Source organism: Heterocephalus glaber, unplaced genomic scaffold (genome assembly GCF_053883595.1).
Source record: "Heterocephalus glaber isolate CG9 unplaced genomic scaffold, H.glaber_assembly_v1.0 deba00000071, whole genome shotgun sequence".
NCBI lineage: Eukaryota > Metazoa > Chordata > Mammalia > Rodentia > Bathyergidae > Heterocephalus > Heterocephalus glaber.
In genome coordinates, this window is record NW_028258137.1 from 17,889,234 (window position 1) to 17,909,313 (window position 20,080).

The 20,080-nt window shown below is 37.2% G+C and overlaps 1 protein-coding gene and 1 pseudogene across 8 annotated transcripts in view; one reads left to right on the forward strand and one right to left on the reverse strand.

Annotated features, from left to right (window-relative positions):
* Positions 1-20,080, reverse strand: part of Nfatc3 (nuclear factor of activated T cells 3) — a 122,846-nt gene that overhangs the window by 37,446 nt on the left and 65,320 nt on the right. For all 7 annotated transcript variants that reach the window (XM_087213833.1, XM_021256811.2, XM_021256812.2 and 4 more), the window contains 4 exons: positions 11,498-11,670; positions 6,509-6,649; positions 3,235-3,290; positions 958-1,084 (listed from right to left, as the gene is read on the reverse strand). In XM_087213833.1, coding sequence (XP_087069959.1) covers positions 958-1,084; positions 3,235-3,290; positions 6,509-6,649; positions 11,498-11,670 — 497 coding nt within the window. The remainder of the gene's footprint in view (positions 1-957; positions 1,085-3,234; positions 3,291-6,508; positions 6,650-11,497; positions 11,671-20,080) is intronic.
* Positions 14,636-17,139, forward strand: LOC101726475 (non-histone chromosomal protein HMG-17 pseudogene; annotated as a pseudogene). Its single transcript, XR_015452808.1, has one exon. The product of XR_015452808.1 is annotated as a non-histone chromosomal protein HMG-17 pseudogene (transcript).

Here is a 20,080-nt window from a genome sequence, read left to right on the forward strand (position 1 = left end):
GTTAAAAAATATATGACAAATGAATAACCATTAATTACCAGCTCCCTCTCAAATGCAAGTATCTGGGCTGGTATGGTGGTATATGCTTATAATTTCAGCACTCTGATGCAGGAGGATTGGAAGTTCAAGCCTAGCTTGGGCAACTTGGCAAGACACTGTCTCAAAATTTAAACAAAAGGCTGGGGATGTAGCTCAGTATAAAGGCCCCAAGTTCAACCCCAGTTCCCCCACCCACGATACACAATTGCTGCAAGAAGAGGTATGGATACCTCTTTTTTTAGTATGTAGCTATAAAACCAGGAACTCTGGCATTAATTTTATATCCTCCACAGCCTATAATATGGTACATCTACTGCTTGTGCAATGGAATTCCAGTAAGAGGGCTTTCTTTTTTGTAGTTCCTTGAAATATTCTACCACTCAGCTACATCCCCAGCCCTAAGATTTTTTTTTTGGCTGAGTGGGCATGGTTAAGATGAAAACACTTACAAAGTGGTCATGCTGCCTTTCTGCAGGGATAAGGGTACAAGTGCAGTTCACAAGCCAGGAGAAAGTGCTGGGGATTTAGCTCAGTGGTTCCACCGCCTGCCTCACAAGCACAAGGACCCGAGTTCAATCCCTGGTCCCCCCAAAACAAATAAACAAACAAAAAAACATGGCACAACCCAGGAGCACACAAATACAAATACTTGCTCTTCCTAAAATGCTGATGATTCCTGACACCTTCTGAAAAGACTTCAAAGCTATATTCCATCTTCTAATTTCCTCAAAATAAATCACTACAAAGTAATAACTGATGGCATATGTAATATTTAAAGTCAATACAATTTTATATTAAGCATATTGGTATTTGTATCGATTATAATCATCTACCTTAAGCATTCTAATATAGGACTCACAGAATAACTTTTTATTCATGAAAGAAAACTCTACAGTAAATCATCACAACAACTCGTACCTGGTGTGTAAGTAAAACGTTGAGACTGGCTTTTTTTCCTCTTGCCATTGCAAAGATAAAAGTGCACCTGCACTGCAGCTGTAACTGCTGGGTTATGATAGGGAGGAACTTCAAGGACAATGTGAACCTAAGGAACAGGGAAAGAAAGATTGTGTTACACTCAGAACTAAAAATGAAATGCACCTGTTAAACTCAGAGAAACTCATGAGCCTTAACTACAAGGCTCTCCCATCATATGTATATCCACTGGTCAATAAGTCATCTGGAGATTTACTATACATACAGATATTTCAGAGCTGACAGAGACAAACTCTTTAATCATTAAAAGAAAAACTACTTTTTTTGTTTTGAGATCAGGCCTCACTCTGTTGCTCAGGCTGAACTCAAGCAGTGAGCTCAAGTGATCTTCCAACTTGAGCCTCTCCCCCAAAGTTGGGACTGCTGGCATGCACTATCATGCCCACCTAAGAAATTGCTTTTTATGCCAGGGATTTAGCTCAGTGGTTCCGGTGCCTGCGTCGCAAGCGCAAGGTACCGGGTTCAATCCGTGGTACAAAAAAAAAAGAATTGCTTTTTACTTATCCAACTGAGTTGCTAGTTGTAGCAGAAATAAAAGGCATGTCACACAATATATAGCAATGTAGCAAAATACTTTACTGAATAAGTTACTATATATCTTTTTTTTTTTTTTTTTTTTGGTTTTTTGAGGCAGGGTCACCTTTTGTAGCCCAGGCTGGCCTTGAACTCACCGTGATCCTCCAGCCTCAACCTCCCAGTACTGGGATTACAAGTGTGCGCCACCACACCCGGCTTAAATTACTATATATTTTAACAGGAAGTCCATTCTGGTTTTTAATCATGTTTACTATTTCTCATACAGCATCATGGTTTAGATTTCCTATCATAATCTTTATATTGAAAATATTCTATATATTCTAAATTCACATTACACAAAATCTATATCCATATTAGCTCAGCCAGTGTCGCATGCTTGTAATCCCAGCTACTTAGAAGGCTGAGACAGGGGGCCAGGGATTTGTTCAGTGGTGTCACCGCCTGTCGCGCAAGTGCAAGGTCCTGAGTTTGATTCCTGTTAGCAAAAAAAAAAAAAAAAAAAGGCTGAGGCAGCAAGATATGGCAAGTTGGAACCCAGCTGGGGAACTTGGTGAGAACCTGTCTCACAAAACATAAAAAAGAAGCCTGGCGTGGTGGAGCACACCTGTAATACCAGCACTCAGTAGACTGAGGCAGGAGGATAGTCACAAGTTCAAGGCCAGCCTGGGATACATAGAGTTCAAGGTCAGCCCAAACTACATAGTGAGACCCATCTCAAAAAAAAGAACAACAACAAAAAACCATAAAAAAGGATGAGGAATGTAGTTTAGAGGTAGTGTCCCTGGATTTAATCCTCAGTACCACAAAAAAACTTATGGAGGGAAGGGTGAAAATCTTTAAGCACACACTAAATACAACCTTCAACCTAAATGCTATGAGTCTACCAAGCACTGAAATGAAATGGTATTTCCTATCTCAGAGGAGACTTTATCTCCATTCCAAAGAAAATAAGGGACCACAGCTTTCAGCGTGGAATTCTGAAAGGCTTAATAAGGTATCTGAGGACTTAGGAATAGTGTATGTTAAATATACAAATCTCTATTTTCCTATTTTTTGGCTACTGTGTTTGTTTTTTATTGAATGTTTTGATTTCTTTACTGAATTCAGATAAATAAATTAATGGTAAAATAATCTATAATTTTTATTTCATTTCTAACTTCTCTTTTTCTTTTTCCAGTAGTGGGGACTGAACCCAGAGATTCTGCACTGAGCTAAATCCTCAGACCTTTTTTATTTTTTATTCTGCGCCAAGGTCTCACTAAGTTGCTAAACTGCTTAGGCTGGACACAAACATGTGAGCCTCCTGCCTCAGCCTCTCAGAGAGCTGGGATTACACATATGTGCTACAAATCTGACAAATTTTTCCTAATATATAAAAAAGAAAAGAAAGAAACAGATTATTTTTCCTAAACTTTAATTTTAATACCAGAAGTGTGTTAGTTTCAAACTTCTAAAAATTCTAATTTATATTTTTACTACTCAATATCCTCATCTATGCCATAAATCACCATTATTCCATTTTCTCATAAGATTCTTACATATTTCTTAAGAATTAAGGCAAGAGCTGGGGATGTAGCTCAGTGGCGCTGTGCCTGCCTGGCAAATGCAAGGTCCTAAGTTCGATCCCTAGTATCAAACAAAAAGAAAAGGCAAATTTCTTACCCCTTGACATTTTTCTCTGATTATTTTTCCTTCTACCTCCCACTGAGGTCGTCCATCTGTTGAAAGGAACAATGTACAGTTAAAAGCAATTTAAGTCAGAAAGCATACAAACAAAATCTCATGCATATAGTATCACATTTAAGGCAAAGAGAATCTTTTTCTCACTGATTTCCAATATGAAAAGAAAGTGTAACCATGGAGAAAAATAGGGATACAGACGTTAGGCCAACTGGCTTATAAGACTCCACAGAGTTTACTCTACCCCTCTATCATGAAAGTCCTCTGAGAGCAGCCCACCAAGTGGTGACCAACCAACTTGTGCACCTCAAGTGATGGGAAGTTTGCTCCCTCACCAAGTAATCCATTCCATCTTTGGAAAAGAATTGCTGCTCTGTCACATGTTCAAAGGAAGATGAAACTACTCAAAACAGACATGTAGGAACAGTGAAAAAAGATGAGATACTTATGTAACTTACTTTGACATTCAGAAATATATCAAGATTTCTAAGTCAGTAAAAAAATGAAAAACTAACATGATGCAAAAAATAGGCAACAACATGAAATAGGAAACACAAAAAGCCCATAAAAACAAGATAAAAGGAATATTCACACCCAAAGTTTAAGATTCCATTTTACCTCTATTAGACTAACAAAATGCAAAAATTATGATGTTCTTGCCTATGTCTACCAGGTGATAAGAAGAACCAGAACACTCATCGCAGCATTATTAGCTACTGTTCAGCAGTGCCAAAACTTGGGACATAACTCAATGTCTAGTAAGGAAAGGACAATAAAATAAAATGTGGTACATATTCATACAGTAAAAAACTACATAGTAGTGAATGTGAAAGTTTCAGTTACATGGATTAATGTGGATCAATGTTTAAACATTTAATGTTGACTTGTAAAAAAAGCAATTTTTAGAAAAAAATACATGTCATATTATAGACAATCCCCAAACAGGAAAAAACTATATAAACTAGAACTATAAAGAAAAGCAAGGGATCTGTTTGAGAAGGGTCAACAAGAAGTCTTTAAATTGTATTTCTTAAACTGGGAAGTATGTTTAAGTATCTGCTTATATTATTCTTTTTTTTTTGGTACCAGGGATTGAACTCAGGTCCTTGCGCTTGCTTGCTTAGCAGGCGGCGAAACCACTGAACTAAATCCCCGGCCCTGCTTATATTATTCTTGTAAAAATGATAGTCAACTATTTTAAATATTTAAAAGATGAGAAAGAACAAGATAGAACTTTTTTTTTTTGGTACCAGGGATCAAACTCAGGACCTTGGGCTTGCAAGGCAGGTGTGCTGCCACTGAGCTAAATCCCCAGCCCTAGAAATGTTTTAAATATGTTTAAGAAGGAATAAAATCAAACACTGATGAACATGAAATTCTTTTACCTTTTCAAAAGGTCTGATATAACGCATATACTATAAATTTCATCGTTTTAAACAATATAATGCAAACCAGGTGTGGTAACGCGTGCCTGTTGCCTGTAATCCAAACACTCTGGAAGGCTGAGATAGGATGATCACAAGTATAAGCTCAGACTGGGCAATTTAATACCTTAGTGTGACACTGGTCCAAGACAAAAAACTAAAAAAGGGCTGGAAATGTAGCTCAGTGTGAAGGGTCTTAGGTTCAAGCCTCAGTACCACACACACAAAAAGAATAAATAAATAAAACATACAAGGCAGAGTTTGTTAGTATATTCACAGTTATACAATAATCACCACTAATTGCAGATAATTTCCCCTAACTTCAAAAGAAACACTGTATCAGCAGTTACTTCAATTAACACCTCCCTCCAACCACTGGCAACCATAATCTATTTTCTATTTCTGTAGATTGCTTATTGTGGGCATTTTATGTAAATGGAACCATATAATACATGGCGTGTGTGTGTGTGTGTGTGTGTGTGTGTGTGTGTGTGTGTGTGTGTGTGTGTGTGTGTGTGTGTGTGTGTGTGTGTGTGTGTGTGTGTGTGTGTGTTTTTTCTCAGTACTGAAGCACTGAGCTACATCCCCGGTCCTTGGTTTTTAAAAAAATTTTACTTCTATTTATTTATGAGACATGGCTGCTCTATGTAGTTCAGGTTGGCCTTAAACTCATTATGTAGCCTAGGCTGGCCTCTAACTTCATGGTGATCCTCCTGCCTTAGCGACCCAAGTGCTGGGATAACAGGCATGCACCATCACACCTGGCCCTTGTTTATTTATTTATTTATTTTATTTTTTGTGGTACTGGGGATTGAACTCAGGACCTTGCACACCTTATTTTTTGAGATACAGGTTCAATAATTTTCACAGGTAGGACTTGAACTTGTGAAATTCTTGCCTCAGTCTCCCTAAATGGCAAGATTATAGGCATGTGCTACCATGCCCAGTTTATCTGTGATCTTTTGTATTGGCTTTTTTCTTTTCTATTTTGAGATAGGGTCTCACTATGTAGTCCAGGCTGGCCTTGAACTCACTATGTAATCCAGGCTGGCCTTGAACTTGGAGCAATCTTCCTGCTTCAGCCTCCTGAGTGTTGGAATAACAGGGATGTGCCACCACATCCAGCTTGTGCTGGGTTTTTAAAGTAGTACAATTATCATCAAGGTTCATCCATGTTGCACCATGTATTAGTACATTAATTTTTATGGCTACGTAATACCCAACTATATGAATATACCAGATTTGCTTATTCACTCATCAATTGGTGAACATTTGGGTTATTTCCATTTGTGGCTATTATGAATGTTTCCATAAACACTTGCATTTAAGTTTTTGTGTGGTATGTTTTCAATTCTCTTGAGTGTATATATGTAGGAATAGAAATGCTCAGAGAATTCCTCTATTTTTAAGACATCTTTAAGGAGATTTTTTTTCTTGAAACAGGATCTATGTAGTTTATTATTTTTTTGGTACCGGGGATTGAACTCTGGTCCTTGCACTTTCAGGGCAGGCAGCGGCACCACTGTCTCTATGTAGTTTAAAGTAACTTTGATCTCACAGTGTCACCCAAGCTGGTCTCATATATGTAGTGATTCTCCTGCCTCAGCCTCCAGAATGCTGGGATTACAAATGTGTACCCACCACATCCAGCTTGAGAATTTGACATTTACATGAAAACTTAATAAATGTTTGGTTTATAATAAAATCCAGGGTATAAATGATGCCTGGAGCTTTAGTAAACCTATTTTGTGTTTAGTGTTACTAAAATATCTAAATGATTTAGCTCATCCTTTTGCCTTTCAGACTGAAGTCAATCAACTTATATCATTTACCTTGTCCTTTTTCAAGAAAAATGATTTTGGATTCGGGAAGAAAATTAGACCCAGTCACAATCATTTCATGGCCTCCATTTACAGGACAGCTGCTGATACTGTACTTCTCAATATGGGGAAGTTCTTGAGCAGACCGCTGGGCTGTGTTTTTTAAGAGTTGAGAAAAAGATGTTAGTTTAAAATATTTCATACATAAAAAAACTCAGGCTATAAAATAAAAATACAAGCAGATTTTGAGATTAATTTCAAAATTCAAGACAATGATAACAATTCTTACTAAAAGAACAAAGCAGTCTAGAAAACAAGATAGCTATATTAAATTAATGTAATCTTAAAATTATTTCTTAGACTATAACTGTAAAGAAATTAGAAATTAATGTCTTCAACTTTATATTAATTCCTACACATTTACCTCATTTTTCTTCTTTTTAGCTTAAATCTTTTTTTCCCCTGTGGTGGGAGGTTGAACCCAGTGCTTTGTGCATGCTAGGCAAGTACTCTACCACTAAACTACATATTTACCCATCTTTAATATATTTTCCCATGCAACCATCTATTAAAATTTATAAATTTAATTATAAAATCATATAAGGTCAAATATATATAATTATATTATGTATAATTAAGAGAAGACAAGCCGGGTGTGGTGGCTCATACCTATAATCCCAGCACTTGGGAGGCTGAACAGGAGGACTGCTGCAAATTTGAGGTCAGCTTGGGCTACATAGTAAGTTCAAGGGCAACCTGAGCTATGTAGTGAGACCTTGTTTCCAAAAACCAAAAAAAAAAAAAAAGAGAGAGAGAGAAAAAAAGAGAGGACAAGTATCTAAAAAATTACTACAGTGATGCCACGCCTCCCTGGCAAGGTGAAGGTCCTGAGTTCAATCCCAGTATCCGCCCCCCCCAAAAAAAATAATTGCTACAGGCAAAAAAGTGACGCTTGGCAATCAGGAAAATATTAAGAACATTATTGCAACATCTGTCTTCCAGTTTGGACAATTTTCTGAATAACTGAAACATAAAATACTAAATTTTAAGAGATGACTAAATATTTCTCTTTTTTAATATATTTATTTTTTATAGTACTGGGGATCAAACTCAAGACCTTGTGCTTGCGAGGCAGGCGCAGCACCACTGAGCTAAGCCCCTGGCCCCCTAAATGTTTCTTTAGTGACCAAGCATTCTGAACCCTCACAAGGCACATAGAATATAATCTATTTTTCTTAGTGCACAGTCATTATTTAAACTATCAATTTTTATAACGTATTTTTCGTGCCATCCCTTTCTCTGACATTAACTCGTGGTTCTAAGCTGCTACTGTAGAGATTCTACTTCTGGCTTTTCTTCTTTTTCTTTTATTTAATGTTTTTTATTTTGAGATAAGGTCTCATTATACAGTTCAGGCTATCCTTGAACTCACTATGCAGCCCAGAGTGGCCTTGAACTTGTGGTAATTCTCCTGCCTCAGCCTCTTGAACTGGGATTACAGGTGTGCACCACCACACTTGCCCTTCTTTTCTTTCTTTTTTGAATTCCCTGGGGTTCAAGCTGTTGTTTTTTGATATAGGGTCTTGCTCTAAATAATTCAGGCTGGCCTTGCACTCACTACGTCTCCCAGGCTGGTCTCAAACTCATGGCAAATGAGTGCTGGGATTCTAGGCATGCACCACCATCCCTGGCACTAAAATTAAAGCTTCTGCACGGCAAAGGAAACAACCAACAGAGTAAAGAGACAACCTACAAAACAGAAACACATTTTTGTTAGCTTTTATGTACAGAGGACTAATATCTAGAATATAAAGAACCAGAAGAAAGAATAGACCCCCAAAATAAAAGACCCAATTAAAAAAACCGGCAAGTGAAATGAATAGACATTTCACAGAAGTACAAATTGGCCAATAAACACATGAAAAACATGTTCAACATTAGAGAAATGCAAATTAAAACACTAAGATTTCATCTTACCCCAGACAGAATGGCCCATCATCAAGAAATCAAATAATGAGCCAGGGATTTAGCTCAGTGGCCACTGCGCCTGTCTCACAAGCACAAGGTCCTGAGTTCCATCCCTGGTACCAGAAAAAAAAACCCCAAAATCCCCCAAGAAATCAAACAATAACAACAGCTGGAAGGCTTTGGGGGAAAAAGAACCCTTCTACACTGTTGGTGCAAATGTAAATCAGTACAACCACTATAGAAATCAGTTTAGAGATTCCTTAAAAAACTAAAACTAGAAATTCCATTTGACCTAGTTATTTCCCTTCTAGACATCATCCCTAAAGAGATAAAGGCAAAAAAAAAAAAAAAAAGTTAAAGGCATATTACAGTGATACATGCATACCCATGTTTATAGCAGCACAATTCATAACAGCTCGACCTTGGAAGCAGCCTTATATGTACATCAACAGATGAAGGGATAAAGAAAATATGGTATTTACACACAATGGGAGTACTATCCTGCCATAAAGATAAATTTGAGTCATTTGTAGGAAAATGGATGCACCTTGAGACCATAATGTTAAGTAAAATAAGTCAGACATAAAAGCTTAAATAACATGTGGTTTCACTTTTGAGAAACACAAAAAAAGTATAAATAAAGAGCAAAATAAAAGACAGATAATGAGAAGAAGGAAGAAGGAAGACAGATCTTTCTCAAATGGAAAGGGGATTGGCAGATGGAGGGAGGGGACCGAAAGGGGACAAAAAAAAGGAATTAAGATGTGTTATATACACGCACCAAATCTACACAGGAATGTAAACATTATGTACTGCAAACATTATTGAACAAAAAGGTTAATAGTGACTATCTCTGAAGGATACAAATTAACTCTATTTGTATTATAATACATTTTTTATATTTGCAATAAGATATTAATTTGTCATGAACAAAAAAATTAAAATCAATTGGGCATGGTGGTACTTATTTCTAATCCCAGCTACTTGAGAGGATGAGATAGGAAGATTACAAGTTTAACATGGAAACTGCTATTCTGAAATGTGATTGGAGGCATCTATTAACCATTACCAGAAGGAACTGCAGATAATCCCTGTTTACAGGAAAATGCTGCTAGTAGGCGTAGGGATGAGCAGCTGAATAGAAATTCTGTTTCTGGCTGTCTCATTGGTTTTGTTTTAAAATTAACAAAACAGGGGCCGGGGATTTAGCTCAGTGGTTCTGCCCCCTGCCTTGCAAATACAAGGTCCTGAGTTCGAGCCCTGGTACCAAAAAAAAAAAATTTTAACAGAACAAAAAAACAAATTTGGGGCCAGGTGGGCAACTCAGTGAGACCTTCCTTGTCTTTTTTTTTTTTTTTGAGACAAGGTCTTGCTATGTAATTCAGGCTGGCCTTGAACTCATTATGTAGACTAGGCTGGCCTCAAACTCATGGGGATACTCTTGCCTCAATCTCCCAAGTGCGGGGATTACAGGCATGCGCTACCACACCCAGACCTTCCTTGTATTAAAATAAAAAATAAGAGTCTAGGGGCCGGAGATTTGGCTCAGTGCTTCCACCACCTGCCTCGAAAGCGCAAGGTCCTGAGTTCGATCCCGGGTACCAAAAAAAAAAAAAGAGGTCTAGGAATGTAGCTCACTGGTAGAGTGCTTGCTTAGCATGTGCAACGCCCTAGGTTAAACTCCTAGTACTAAAATAATAATAATAATAATAATAATAATAATAATAATGAAGTCTTTTTTTTGAAACAGGGTCTATTAATTCAGGCTGGCCTGGAACTCATAACTTACATAGCCCAGGCTAGCCTCGAATTTGCAGAGATCCTCCTGCCTCAGCCTCCCCAGTGCTGGGATTATAGGCATGCACCACCACTCCTGGCAAGAACATCATTTTAAGGGCTGGGGATTTAGCTCAGTGGTTCCACCACCTGCTTCGCAAGCGCAAGGTCCCGGGTTTGATCCCCAGTACCAAAAAAAAAAAAGAACATCATTTTAAGAGTAATTGTGGGCCGGGGATTTAGCTCAGTGGTTCCACCACCTGCTTCGCAAGCGCAAGGTCCCGGGTTTGATCCCCAGTACCAAAAAAAAAAAAGAACATCATTTTAAGAGTAATTGTGGGCCGGGGATTTAGCTCAGTGGTTCCACTGGCTGCCTCGCAAGTGCAACGTCCTGAGTTCGACTGCCGGTACTAAAAAAAAAAAAAGGGATTGGATCTCAAAAACTCAAACTACTCTATAATTACTTAATTACTATTGCTAAATTAAACCTATTAATTACTTTGCTAAAAAAAAAATAGACATATGATTGCCTATAGAACACTCTGTCAGGATAATTACGAAGCTGGTAGTATAGTTGCTTCTAAGAAGAACTGGTTATTGGGAAATTTACTTTTTACTCTACATTCTTTTCAAACAATGAAAAAAAATTTTGTTTGGGGGGATACCGAGGATCAAACTCAGGACCTTGCACTTGCAAGGCAGGTGTGGTGCCACTGGGCTACATCCCCAGCCCTCATTCTATATTCTTTTTTTTATTGGGGAGGGGGTATCAAACCTAGGGGTAGTCAAGTATGATATTACTGAGCTACACTTCCAGCAGTTTTAAGTTTCATGTTGGCTCATTTCCATATGAGAAAAGCAAACCAACATCCCAGATCTCATGCCTCAGTTTACACTTTTTTTCAGGGGGCAGGACAGTATTGGGGATTGAACCCAGGACCTCATGCCTTCTAGGCAACCAATCTACTACTGTGCTACAGCCTCAGCCCTCAATTTATACTCCCCATGTCCAGCACTGGGCCCAGCCTCCCTTTTTAAATTTAATTTTTTGAGCCAAGTTCTTGCTAAATTGCTAAGATGTCCCTATTGGGACAAACTTTTGAGGTGACCCTTTTGCCTCAGCTTCCACAGTGCTGGGATTACAGGCATGCACCACCACACTGGGCATCAGTTTATAATCCTAATGCACAAATCACATCATAAACAGAAAATAAACAATTTCAAATAAGCTCTTCAAAAATTCACACGTTTACTTACAGCATTCAACAGGTATAGAAGCTATCTGCAGAGAAAGAACTTTTCCATTGGACTGTGGAATGTGTACACGAAATACAAGTCGTACTCTAGTATTCTTTCTGCCAATATCAGTTTCTCCTTTTCGAAGTTCTATATCTGAATTGCGGAGTTTCAAAATACCGGCACAGTCAATACTAATAAGAAAAACACAAACAGTTTATTTTATTTTTTAAATTTTTATTTATTTATTTTTGTGGGGTTCTTTTGAGATAGGGCCTTGCTATGTAGTTCAGGCTGTTCTTTTTTTTTTTCCATTAAGTTTATTGGTACATTTTAGGTATACAATACAGTTACATACACCATTGGGAAGTTGTACCTTTACATGATGTATCTTGGTTCTTATTTTTTTATTACTATATATATATATATATATATTTTTTTTTTTTTTTTCCTGGTACCGGGGCTTGAACTCAGGACCTTGCACTTGCAAGGCAGGCAGAGGTGCCACTGAGCTACATCCCCAGCCCCAAAATTTTATTTGATTGATAATTAGTGGTTTTAAACAACTCAACTACAAAGATCTATATCATCAGTTTGTTAGAGAAGAACTACCTACACAAAATCAGGTGAAAAGAGATATGAACAACTGTCTTAAAATACAAAATGAAAAAAATAAAAAGGGCAAAAAATCCCTAAAAAGGTATTCATATGTAGTAATGAAAATAAGAATTAAATTCTCCTTAAAACTACAACTATTGCCGGGCATGGTGGTACATGACTGTAATGTTGGCACTTGGGAAGCTGAAGCCGGAGGATTGCTGTGAGTTTCAGGCTAGTCTGGGCTACACAGTGAGTTCAAGGCCAGCCTGAACTGGAATGAGATACTGTCTCAAAAAATCTCGGTGGTTTTGCCCCCTGCTGCCCAAGCATAAGGACTCGAGTTTGATCCTCAGTACCAAAAAAAAAAAAATTCTGAAGAAAAAAAAAGGCCAAAACTACAACTATTATTACTTTGGGTCAGAGTAAAACACTGCCACATCAAGGTTTTGTTTCTTTTTAATTTATTTTTATTTTTTTTAATTAAAAAAAAATTTTTTTTTTTACATCAAGGTTTTTTTATATTGCAGTACTGGGGATTTAACCAAGGGCCTTGCCAGTATGTCTCTAGCCCTTTTTATTTTAAGTTGCCTAGATAGCCTTAAATTCATTTAAAAATTTTTTTATTTTTAGCCTTGAATTTATAATTCTCCTGCAAAGCCTCCTGAATAGCTGGGATTATAGGTGTATAGCACCACACCTGGTTACATTCATCCAGTTTTTAAAGCAGGGAAGAGGTTATTTCTAATCTCAAAAAAAGGATAAATGCTTGAAGTGATAAATACACTGATTACTCAAAACTGATCATTACAGATTGTATACATGTATCAAAACATCAGACTGGGACCCTGACATGGCAGTGCACACCTGTAATCCCAGTACTGGGGGAGGCTAAGGCAGGAGGATTGTGGGTTCGAGACCAACATGGTCTGTGTAGCAAGACCCTGTCTCAAAAGAAAACAAACCCTCCCCCCCAATCACACTGTACCCCATAAATATGTATTGATATTACATGTTAACTTTTTTTAAATTTAAAAAATAAAGAAAATGTGGAGGAGTTATTAGTAGTTAAGGCAATGGATAGCTATATTTAAAGTGTCTTGTAGGATGGCTTTGTGGCTTATGGGTTAGTGCACTGGTCTTATATACCCAAGAGAGATCAGGCTGGGGCCGAGGATTTAGCTCAGTGGTTCATCCCCGGTACCAAAACAAACAAACAAACAAACAAACAAAAAACAAACAAGAGAGACCAGGCTTGAAATAAAGAACCTTTCGGTGTATTAGGCAAATACAAGGGAGTATCTACTCATCTTTCCCCATTGTATTGCCTTCAGAGAAAAATGAAGCAGCTTAATACACACCTAAAGCTCACACAAAAATTATTTTAAACAATGGTCTTATCTGTCAGGAATTATGTATCTACCACTATCTAAAACTACAATGACTGAATGTAATATTGTTATATTCAACAAGCTACTAGGATACTAGTTTATCCTAGTAATTAACTTTTTGATAAAACAGCCTGATTTAGCATTAGCTGTCCTGTTATCCACAGTATATGCACAGGGCTCCATAGGTTCAGATAACTTCCTAGTTGCCCCTTATTCAATCCATTTTTGAATACAAATAATGTTACTACAAGCTTTGAGTTCTGGTTCTACAGGACTGCTGCAGTTTTATAAAACATCTGTTTTGCCAATCTATTAACAGAGCAGATAAAATAGTTGAGATGCTTCAAGTATGTGGGGGCAGGACAGGGGAGGGTGGGGTGAAAGGTTTAATGGCTTGTTAGTAGTCACAATGGTTTTGGTTTTTTTCCCCCCACAATGGTATTTCTGAAGCTTTGTCTTTCCTGGTCTGATTGAAGAAAGCAGTAAATGTTAACTGTAGTTGGAGTGAGTGACATAAATCATGACTATTAGCTCTGTTCTATGTGCTAGCCTACGGTAGATGAAAGAGGTATGTATATTCAGATTTTATTGCTTTGAATTTTTTCACACTATTTTGGATTTGACCCACATAGTATATTAATCATTGCTGCTCTCTAATTATTTTGTTATGAAATTTTTATTTTTTCATAGAAGAATGTTTTTATTAATATGTATTTGTTTTACAGTAAAATAAAAAAGGAAAGTTTTCATTGAAATTCATGTACTTCCGTTTTTGCCCCAAAATAAGACATACCTGGAAATAAGACCTACCTGCCTTACAGAGTAGCCACTGAGCAAGAGAACAGTGATGGCAGGTAAGGCAAGATAGGCTGACTGAGACTGGCATTTTTTCTTTTGTATCAGGGATCGAACTCAGGACCTTGCACTTGAGAGGCAGGCAGCAGAACCACTGAGCTAAATCCCCAGCCTAGCCCTGGCATTTTTTGATCTCTAGTTTTCCAGGGTGATTATTTTCTGGCTAGGTCTTATTTTCAGGGAGTCTTTTTTCTTTCACTGATTGGGTTACATATTATTTATAGAGAGGATACGAGGCATTTTATAATATAAAGACAAATATGGTCAAGAAAAGAGAAACAGCAAAAAAAAATTAGAGGGAAAAAAATAAATATAGCCCACATCTAGGTTCTATAAATTACTTATTTTTATTTTTTTTCCCATTAAGTTTATTGGTACATTTTAGGTATAAAATACAGTTACATTCATCATGGGGATCTTGTACCATTACATGAGTATCTTGGTTCTTATTTTTTTCCCCTTCCCCTGCCCTCCCTTCACCCCCTCCACCCTTCCCTATTTGCAAAGACTTTGTTTCCACTTTTTTCCTTTTCTCGTATTTTTTCTTTTCCCTTCTTTCCTTTCTCCTACCCTTCCCAATTCCCCTGCTCCTTTAGATCTTTTCTTCCTATTACACAATATCAATTATACATTTTTAAATTACAATATCAAGATCTAGGAGACATTACCACAGATTTTACAGAATTTAAAAGGATAGAGAAAGCATATAACAAAAATCTTTTTTGAAATAAATTTGACAACTTCTAAGAAGTACCTTGGAAGACAAATTAATGACACTAACTCTGGAGGAAATACAAAATTTGAATAGCATCTATTAAAGAAAGTATATTCCTAGCTTGAAAACCTACCTATATGACAACAACAGGCTCACATACATTTTAACTGATAAATTATATCAAACATTTAAAGCAGAAAAAAAAAGGGAACACTTCTCCCCTCATTTTAGGGAATCAACATTGTGCTAATCCTAAAACTGGATAAAGATAATAGAAGAAAAAAGTATTAACAGTATGACAGAACTATGATAGAAAAAAAAAGTATGATAGAAAAAAGTATGATAGAAATTTGTTTAACAAAACAAACTATTAGAAGTCAGATCTGGCAGTATGTAGAAAGTGGTTTTATTATAGGAATGGCAGTGTTGGTTCAGCACTGGAAGATCCACCCCCAAAAGTCATCATTTTAACAGAGGAAAGGAAAAAGCCATATGATCCTGTCAGTAGTTGGAGAAAAAGTATTGCACTAAATTCTACAGCTGTTCGTGGTAAAAGCTATCAGGAAGACTAGAAGTACAACAGAACCTTCTCAACAGATCAAAGACATGTACTCCATACTTCCAGCAAAAACGCCTTATATGAATGGAGAAGATATAATGCTTTCTCCCTAGGATGGGGAACAAGGGCAGACATGCCTACTCTTCATCTGTCCATTAAACTTTGAAACACAGGCCCAAACCAAAATAGTACGGCAATAAAAATAAACAAATAGCACAGGATTGGCAAGGTAGAAGTAAAATCTTTATATGTAGACGAAATGATCATCTACAGAGAAAATACTAAGAAATCTCTAGGAGCCCCTAGAACTTGTATTTGAATTTAGCAGGATTAGAAAACACAAGGTACATATAAAACTTCAGGTCTGGAGCAGTGTGAGGAAGAGGCGAGAACGACCTGCGGACTGACCAAAGCCACGCACTGCTGCATCTCGCGTCCAGTGCCTGCGTCCGGCCACCGTCGCCACCATGCCCAAGAGAAAGGCTGAAGGGGATGCTAAAAGTGATAAAGCCAAGGTGAAGGACGAACCACAGAGAAGATCCGCAAGGTTGTGTGCTAAATCAGCTCCTCTAAAGCCAGAGCCCAAGCCTAAAAAGGCCCCTGCAAAGAAGGGAGAGAAGGTACCCAAAGGGAAAAAGGGAAAAGCTGATGCCGGCAAGGATGGGAATAACCCTGCAGAAAATGGAGATGCTAAAACAGACCAGGCACAAAAAGCTGAAGGTGCTGGAGATGCCAAGTGAAGTGTGTGCATTTTTGATAACTGTGTATTTCTGGTGACTGTACAGTTTGAAATACTATTTTTTATCAAGTTTTATAAAAATGCAGAATTTTGTTTTACTTTTTTTTTAAGCTATGTTGTTAGCACACAGAACACTTCATGGTTGTTTTTTGGGAAAGGAGTATATGTCACTAGTACAATGTCTCCAAAGCTGGATTGATGTGGGGAAAGCATCTTTCCCTGCTAGTTTTGAAAGACTTCCTCTTGGCTCCCAGGAGGAGGGATTCCCTGATGTTGACACCTGTGGCCACTTTGGCACAAATGCCTTGTGGTATGGGAAAACTCCCAGTTCATTTTATGTCCTCCTTTCCTCTGCCATCAGCATAGCCTTAACTCCCTTAAGCCCAGAGACCTATTGCGACCTGACTCCCAAAAATTGATGTTACCAGTGTGTCAAGCATTCTGGACTTGCCAGTGACGTTGAGATGCTGTCCCACAAGAACAATGATTTCCTTTTCTAGATTGCCGATCTTCAGACTGATAATTCTGCCATTTTCATTTCATTTTCTGAAAGTCAGGGTCGACTTGTGAAAAGTTGTTAAAACAACATGCTAAATGTGAAGTGTCGACCCTCACTCTAAACTTTCCCTACTCAGAGCATCAAATGAAGACTTCAATGGATTTTATAGTGGCTTTCTGATTTTTTGGTAGTCCATCCAAGAAGGGAGTTTGAAAGTTGTATACTGTTAACGATTGTGTGCCCATGTCCTGCCTGAAATACCATGATTGTTTATGAAAAGTATCTTTAATAAAGCTGGATACAGTTTGGCTTGGGAAAAAAAATCAGGTCTATGTATACTTGCTATAAATGAAAAATTGGATACTAAAATTTAAAAGTATGTAGGACTTCAAAGGACCTAGAAAAGTAAAAAGAAAAAGAAAAAAAAAGTGTTGGAAGACATTTAGAACCTAATTTTAAGACTTCCTCTAAAGCTACAGTAATCAAGGCAGTGTTGATGTAAGGAAAGACATAGATCATTGGAATAAAACAGAGAATCTAGAAATAGAGCCACACATATATGGTCCACTGAGTCTTGAAAGATTTAACATTAACATTTTATAGAACATAAGCTCAATTCAAGAGCAGAGGAAAAGACTGTTTTCAGCAAATGGCACTAGACTACCTGGTATCTGTATATAAAAAATTAACCTCAACCCTTTATTTCCATACATAAAAATAATTTGAAAGGACTTATGATCCTAAATATGAAAAACTAAAACTATAAAACTTTAAGAAGAAATTATAAGGGAAAATGTTTATGAATTTAGGGTAGGCAATTTCCTAGGATATAAAAAACATGATGTATAAAAGAAAAAAATTGATGAGACTCCATCAAAATTTAGAACTTTAAATGACATCGTTAAGAAAATGAAAAGTAGTCCTTAAACAGACTATATTTATAATGCATATAACCTTTGACCAGAATATAAAAAGAACTCTTACAGCTCATTAATAGACAACCCAATTAAAAAGCAGACACAAGAAGATAACTAGCCAGTACAGCACAAGGAAAGGTGTGCAACACTAGAATCAGAAAAATACTAATCAGTACAATAACAAGATTGAATTGTACACTCATTAGGGAGATGAAGTTACAAGTTTTAAAAGAACAAATGTCAGCTTAGGTGTGAACCAGTTAGAACTTTCTAATACTGCTAATGTGAATGTAAAATGATAAAACCATTTTGGAAAACAATACAGAAATTTTTTGTATTACTGTTAAGAACCAACAGTCCTGTTCTTAAGTTTTTACTTGAGAGGAATGAAAACACATGTTCACAATAGATCTGTACATACAAGTTAAGTATCCCTTATCTGAAATTCTTGAGACCAGAGTGTTTCAGATTTTCATTTGAAATCCTCTTGATCTGAAAAAGAGGACAGCTACTCCTGTTTTTTTTTCCAGGTTCCTGTCACATGGAGTGTTGTTTTCCACCCTTTAACTTTCAGACTGTGAGTTTCTTTTTGAATTAAATGTGTTTCTTGTATGCAGCATATTGTTGGATCTTGCTTCTTGACCCATTCTGCCAGTTTCTTTCTTTTGATTGGTGAATTGAGACCATTAACATTGATGGTTGTAACTCATACATATTGACTTATCATTGTCATGACTTTTTTTTTGTTGGATTCTCCCACTTTGTGTTTAATTTCTTGTCCCGCCCGACAGATTCATTCTGATGGGCTTCCCGGGGTTGTGATCCTCATTGTCTTTTCCTAGGATATTGTCTAAAATTTTTTGGAGTGCCGGTTTGGTATTCATAAAGTTCAAGCATCTTATTTCTGCATCAATTTTGAAAGATAATTTTGCAAGGTACATCAATCTGGGTTGGAGGCTGTTTTCTTTTAGGGCTTGAAATACATCACTCCAAGCTCTTCTTGCCTTGAGGGTCTGCATTGAGAAGTCTGCTGTGGTTCTGATGGGCTTTCCTTTGTATGTGATTTGTTTCTTTTCTCTAACTGCTTGTAGAACTTTGTTCTTCTGTTAGGTTTCTGGAATCTTAACAATTATTATGTCTATTGTAGATTTTTTTTGATCAAGGGTAGTTGGGAGTCCTATATACCTCACTTATCTGTATGTCAAGTTTTTTTCTCCTGCTTGGGAAGTTTTCTGCCATCACTTCTGTGAACAGTTTTTTTATGTCATCTGCACTCTCTCCTGTTTCTTCATTAACTCCAATCAGTCTTATGTTATTCTTTGCATAGTCTAGCAGCTGCTGGATTGATTTCTTGTGGTCCCTTATAATTTTAAAGCAATTTTTCTTTTCCTGGTCACTAATTGCAATCTTATCTTCTATATCTGAAATTCTGTTCCCACATTGGCTCATTCTGCTTGTAGACTTTCAATGGAGTTGTTAATCTCCTAGAAATCTGTTTGCATCTGTTTTATGGATTCCATTTGTTTCCTATGTTGGGATTCCATTGTGTTCCTGAGCTCCTCTCTAGATTTATTAATCACGTCTTGCACTATGAGCACAATCTCTGCTGTTATCTAAGAAATTGTTTCTATTTCATTTTTTCCAGATCCTCTTTTGTTGCCAGTTCAGGGAGTCCAGGTGGTTGAGTATCAAAGTGTTCCATCTCATTTCCCTTTGGGGTTGCTTGTAGGTGGATCTGGAAGTCTGGTTTTGAAACTTGTTTACATGTCTTCTCATTTCGATGGGGGTGGGGTGGGGGCTGCTGCTGGAGCCCCTTGTGCCTCACCTGTGTGCTGGCAGGGGTCCAAATTACTTATTTTTAGACAAGGTCTTACTATTTAGTTCAGATGGTCCTTGAACTCACTATGCAGCCCAGGCTGCCCTTGAACTTGCAGCAATCCTCTTGTCTCACCCTACCAAGTGCTGGGTTTATAGGTGTGCACCACCATATCTAATTACAAATTACTATTAATTACTATAATTTTTTTTTGAGTACTGGGTATCGAACTCAGGTCCTTCATTAATTACTATAATTGAGCTTGACCATGAACTTGTATATATGTAGTAATGACCCATCTAAAATTTCATGAATTTTAACAGTGGTTTTCAGATTATGAAGTTTTCAAGGTGGTGTATCCTTATAATTTCAACATTTGGGAAGATGAAGTAGGAAGATTGCTTGAGACTATTCATGTGGCTATTTCTTATACAAAGAAGCATAATAAGCTTCTGGCAACTTTCTAACTTGGTTCATGTTTGACTATCCAGAGGAATGAGTGGAAACTGGCCCTGG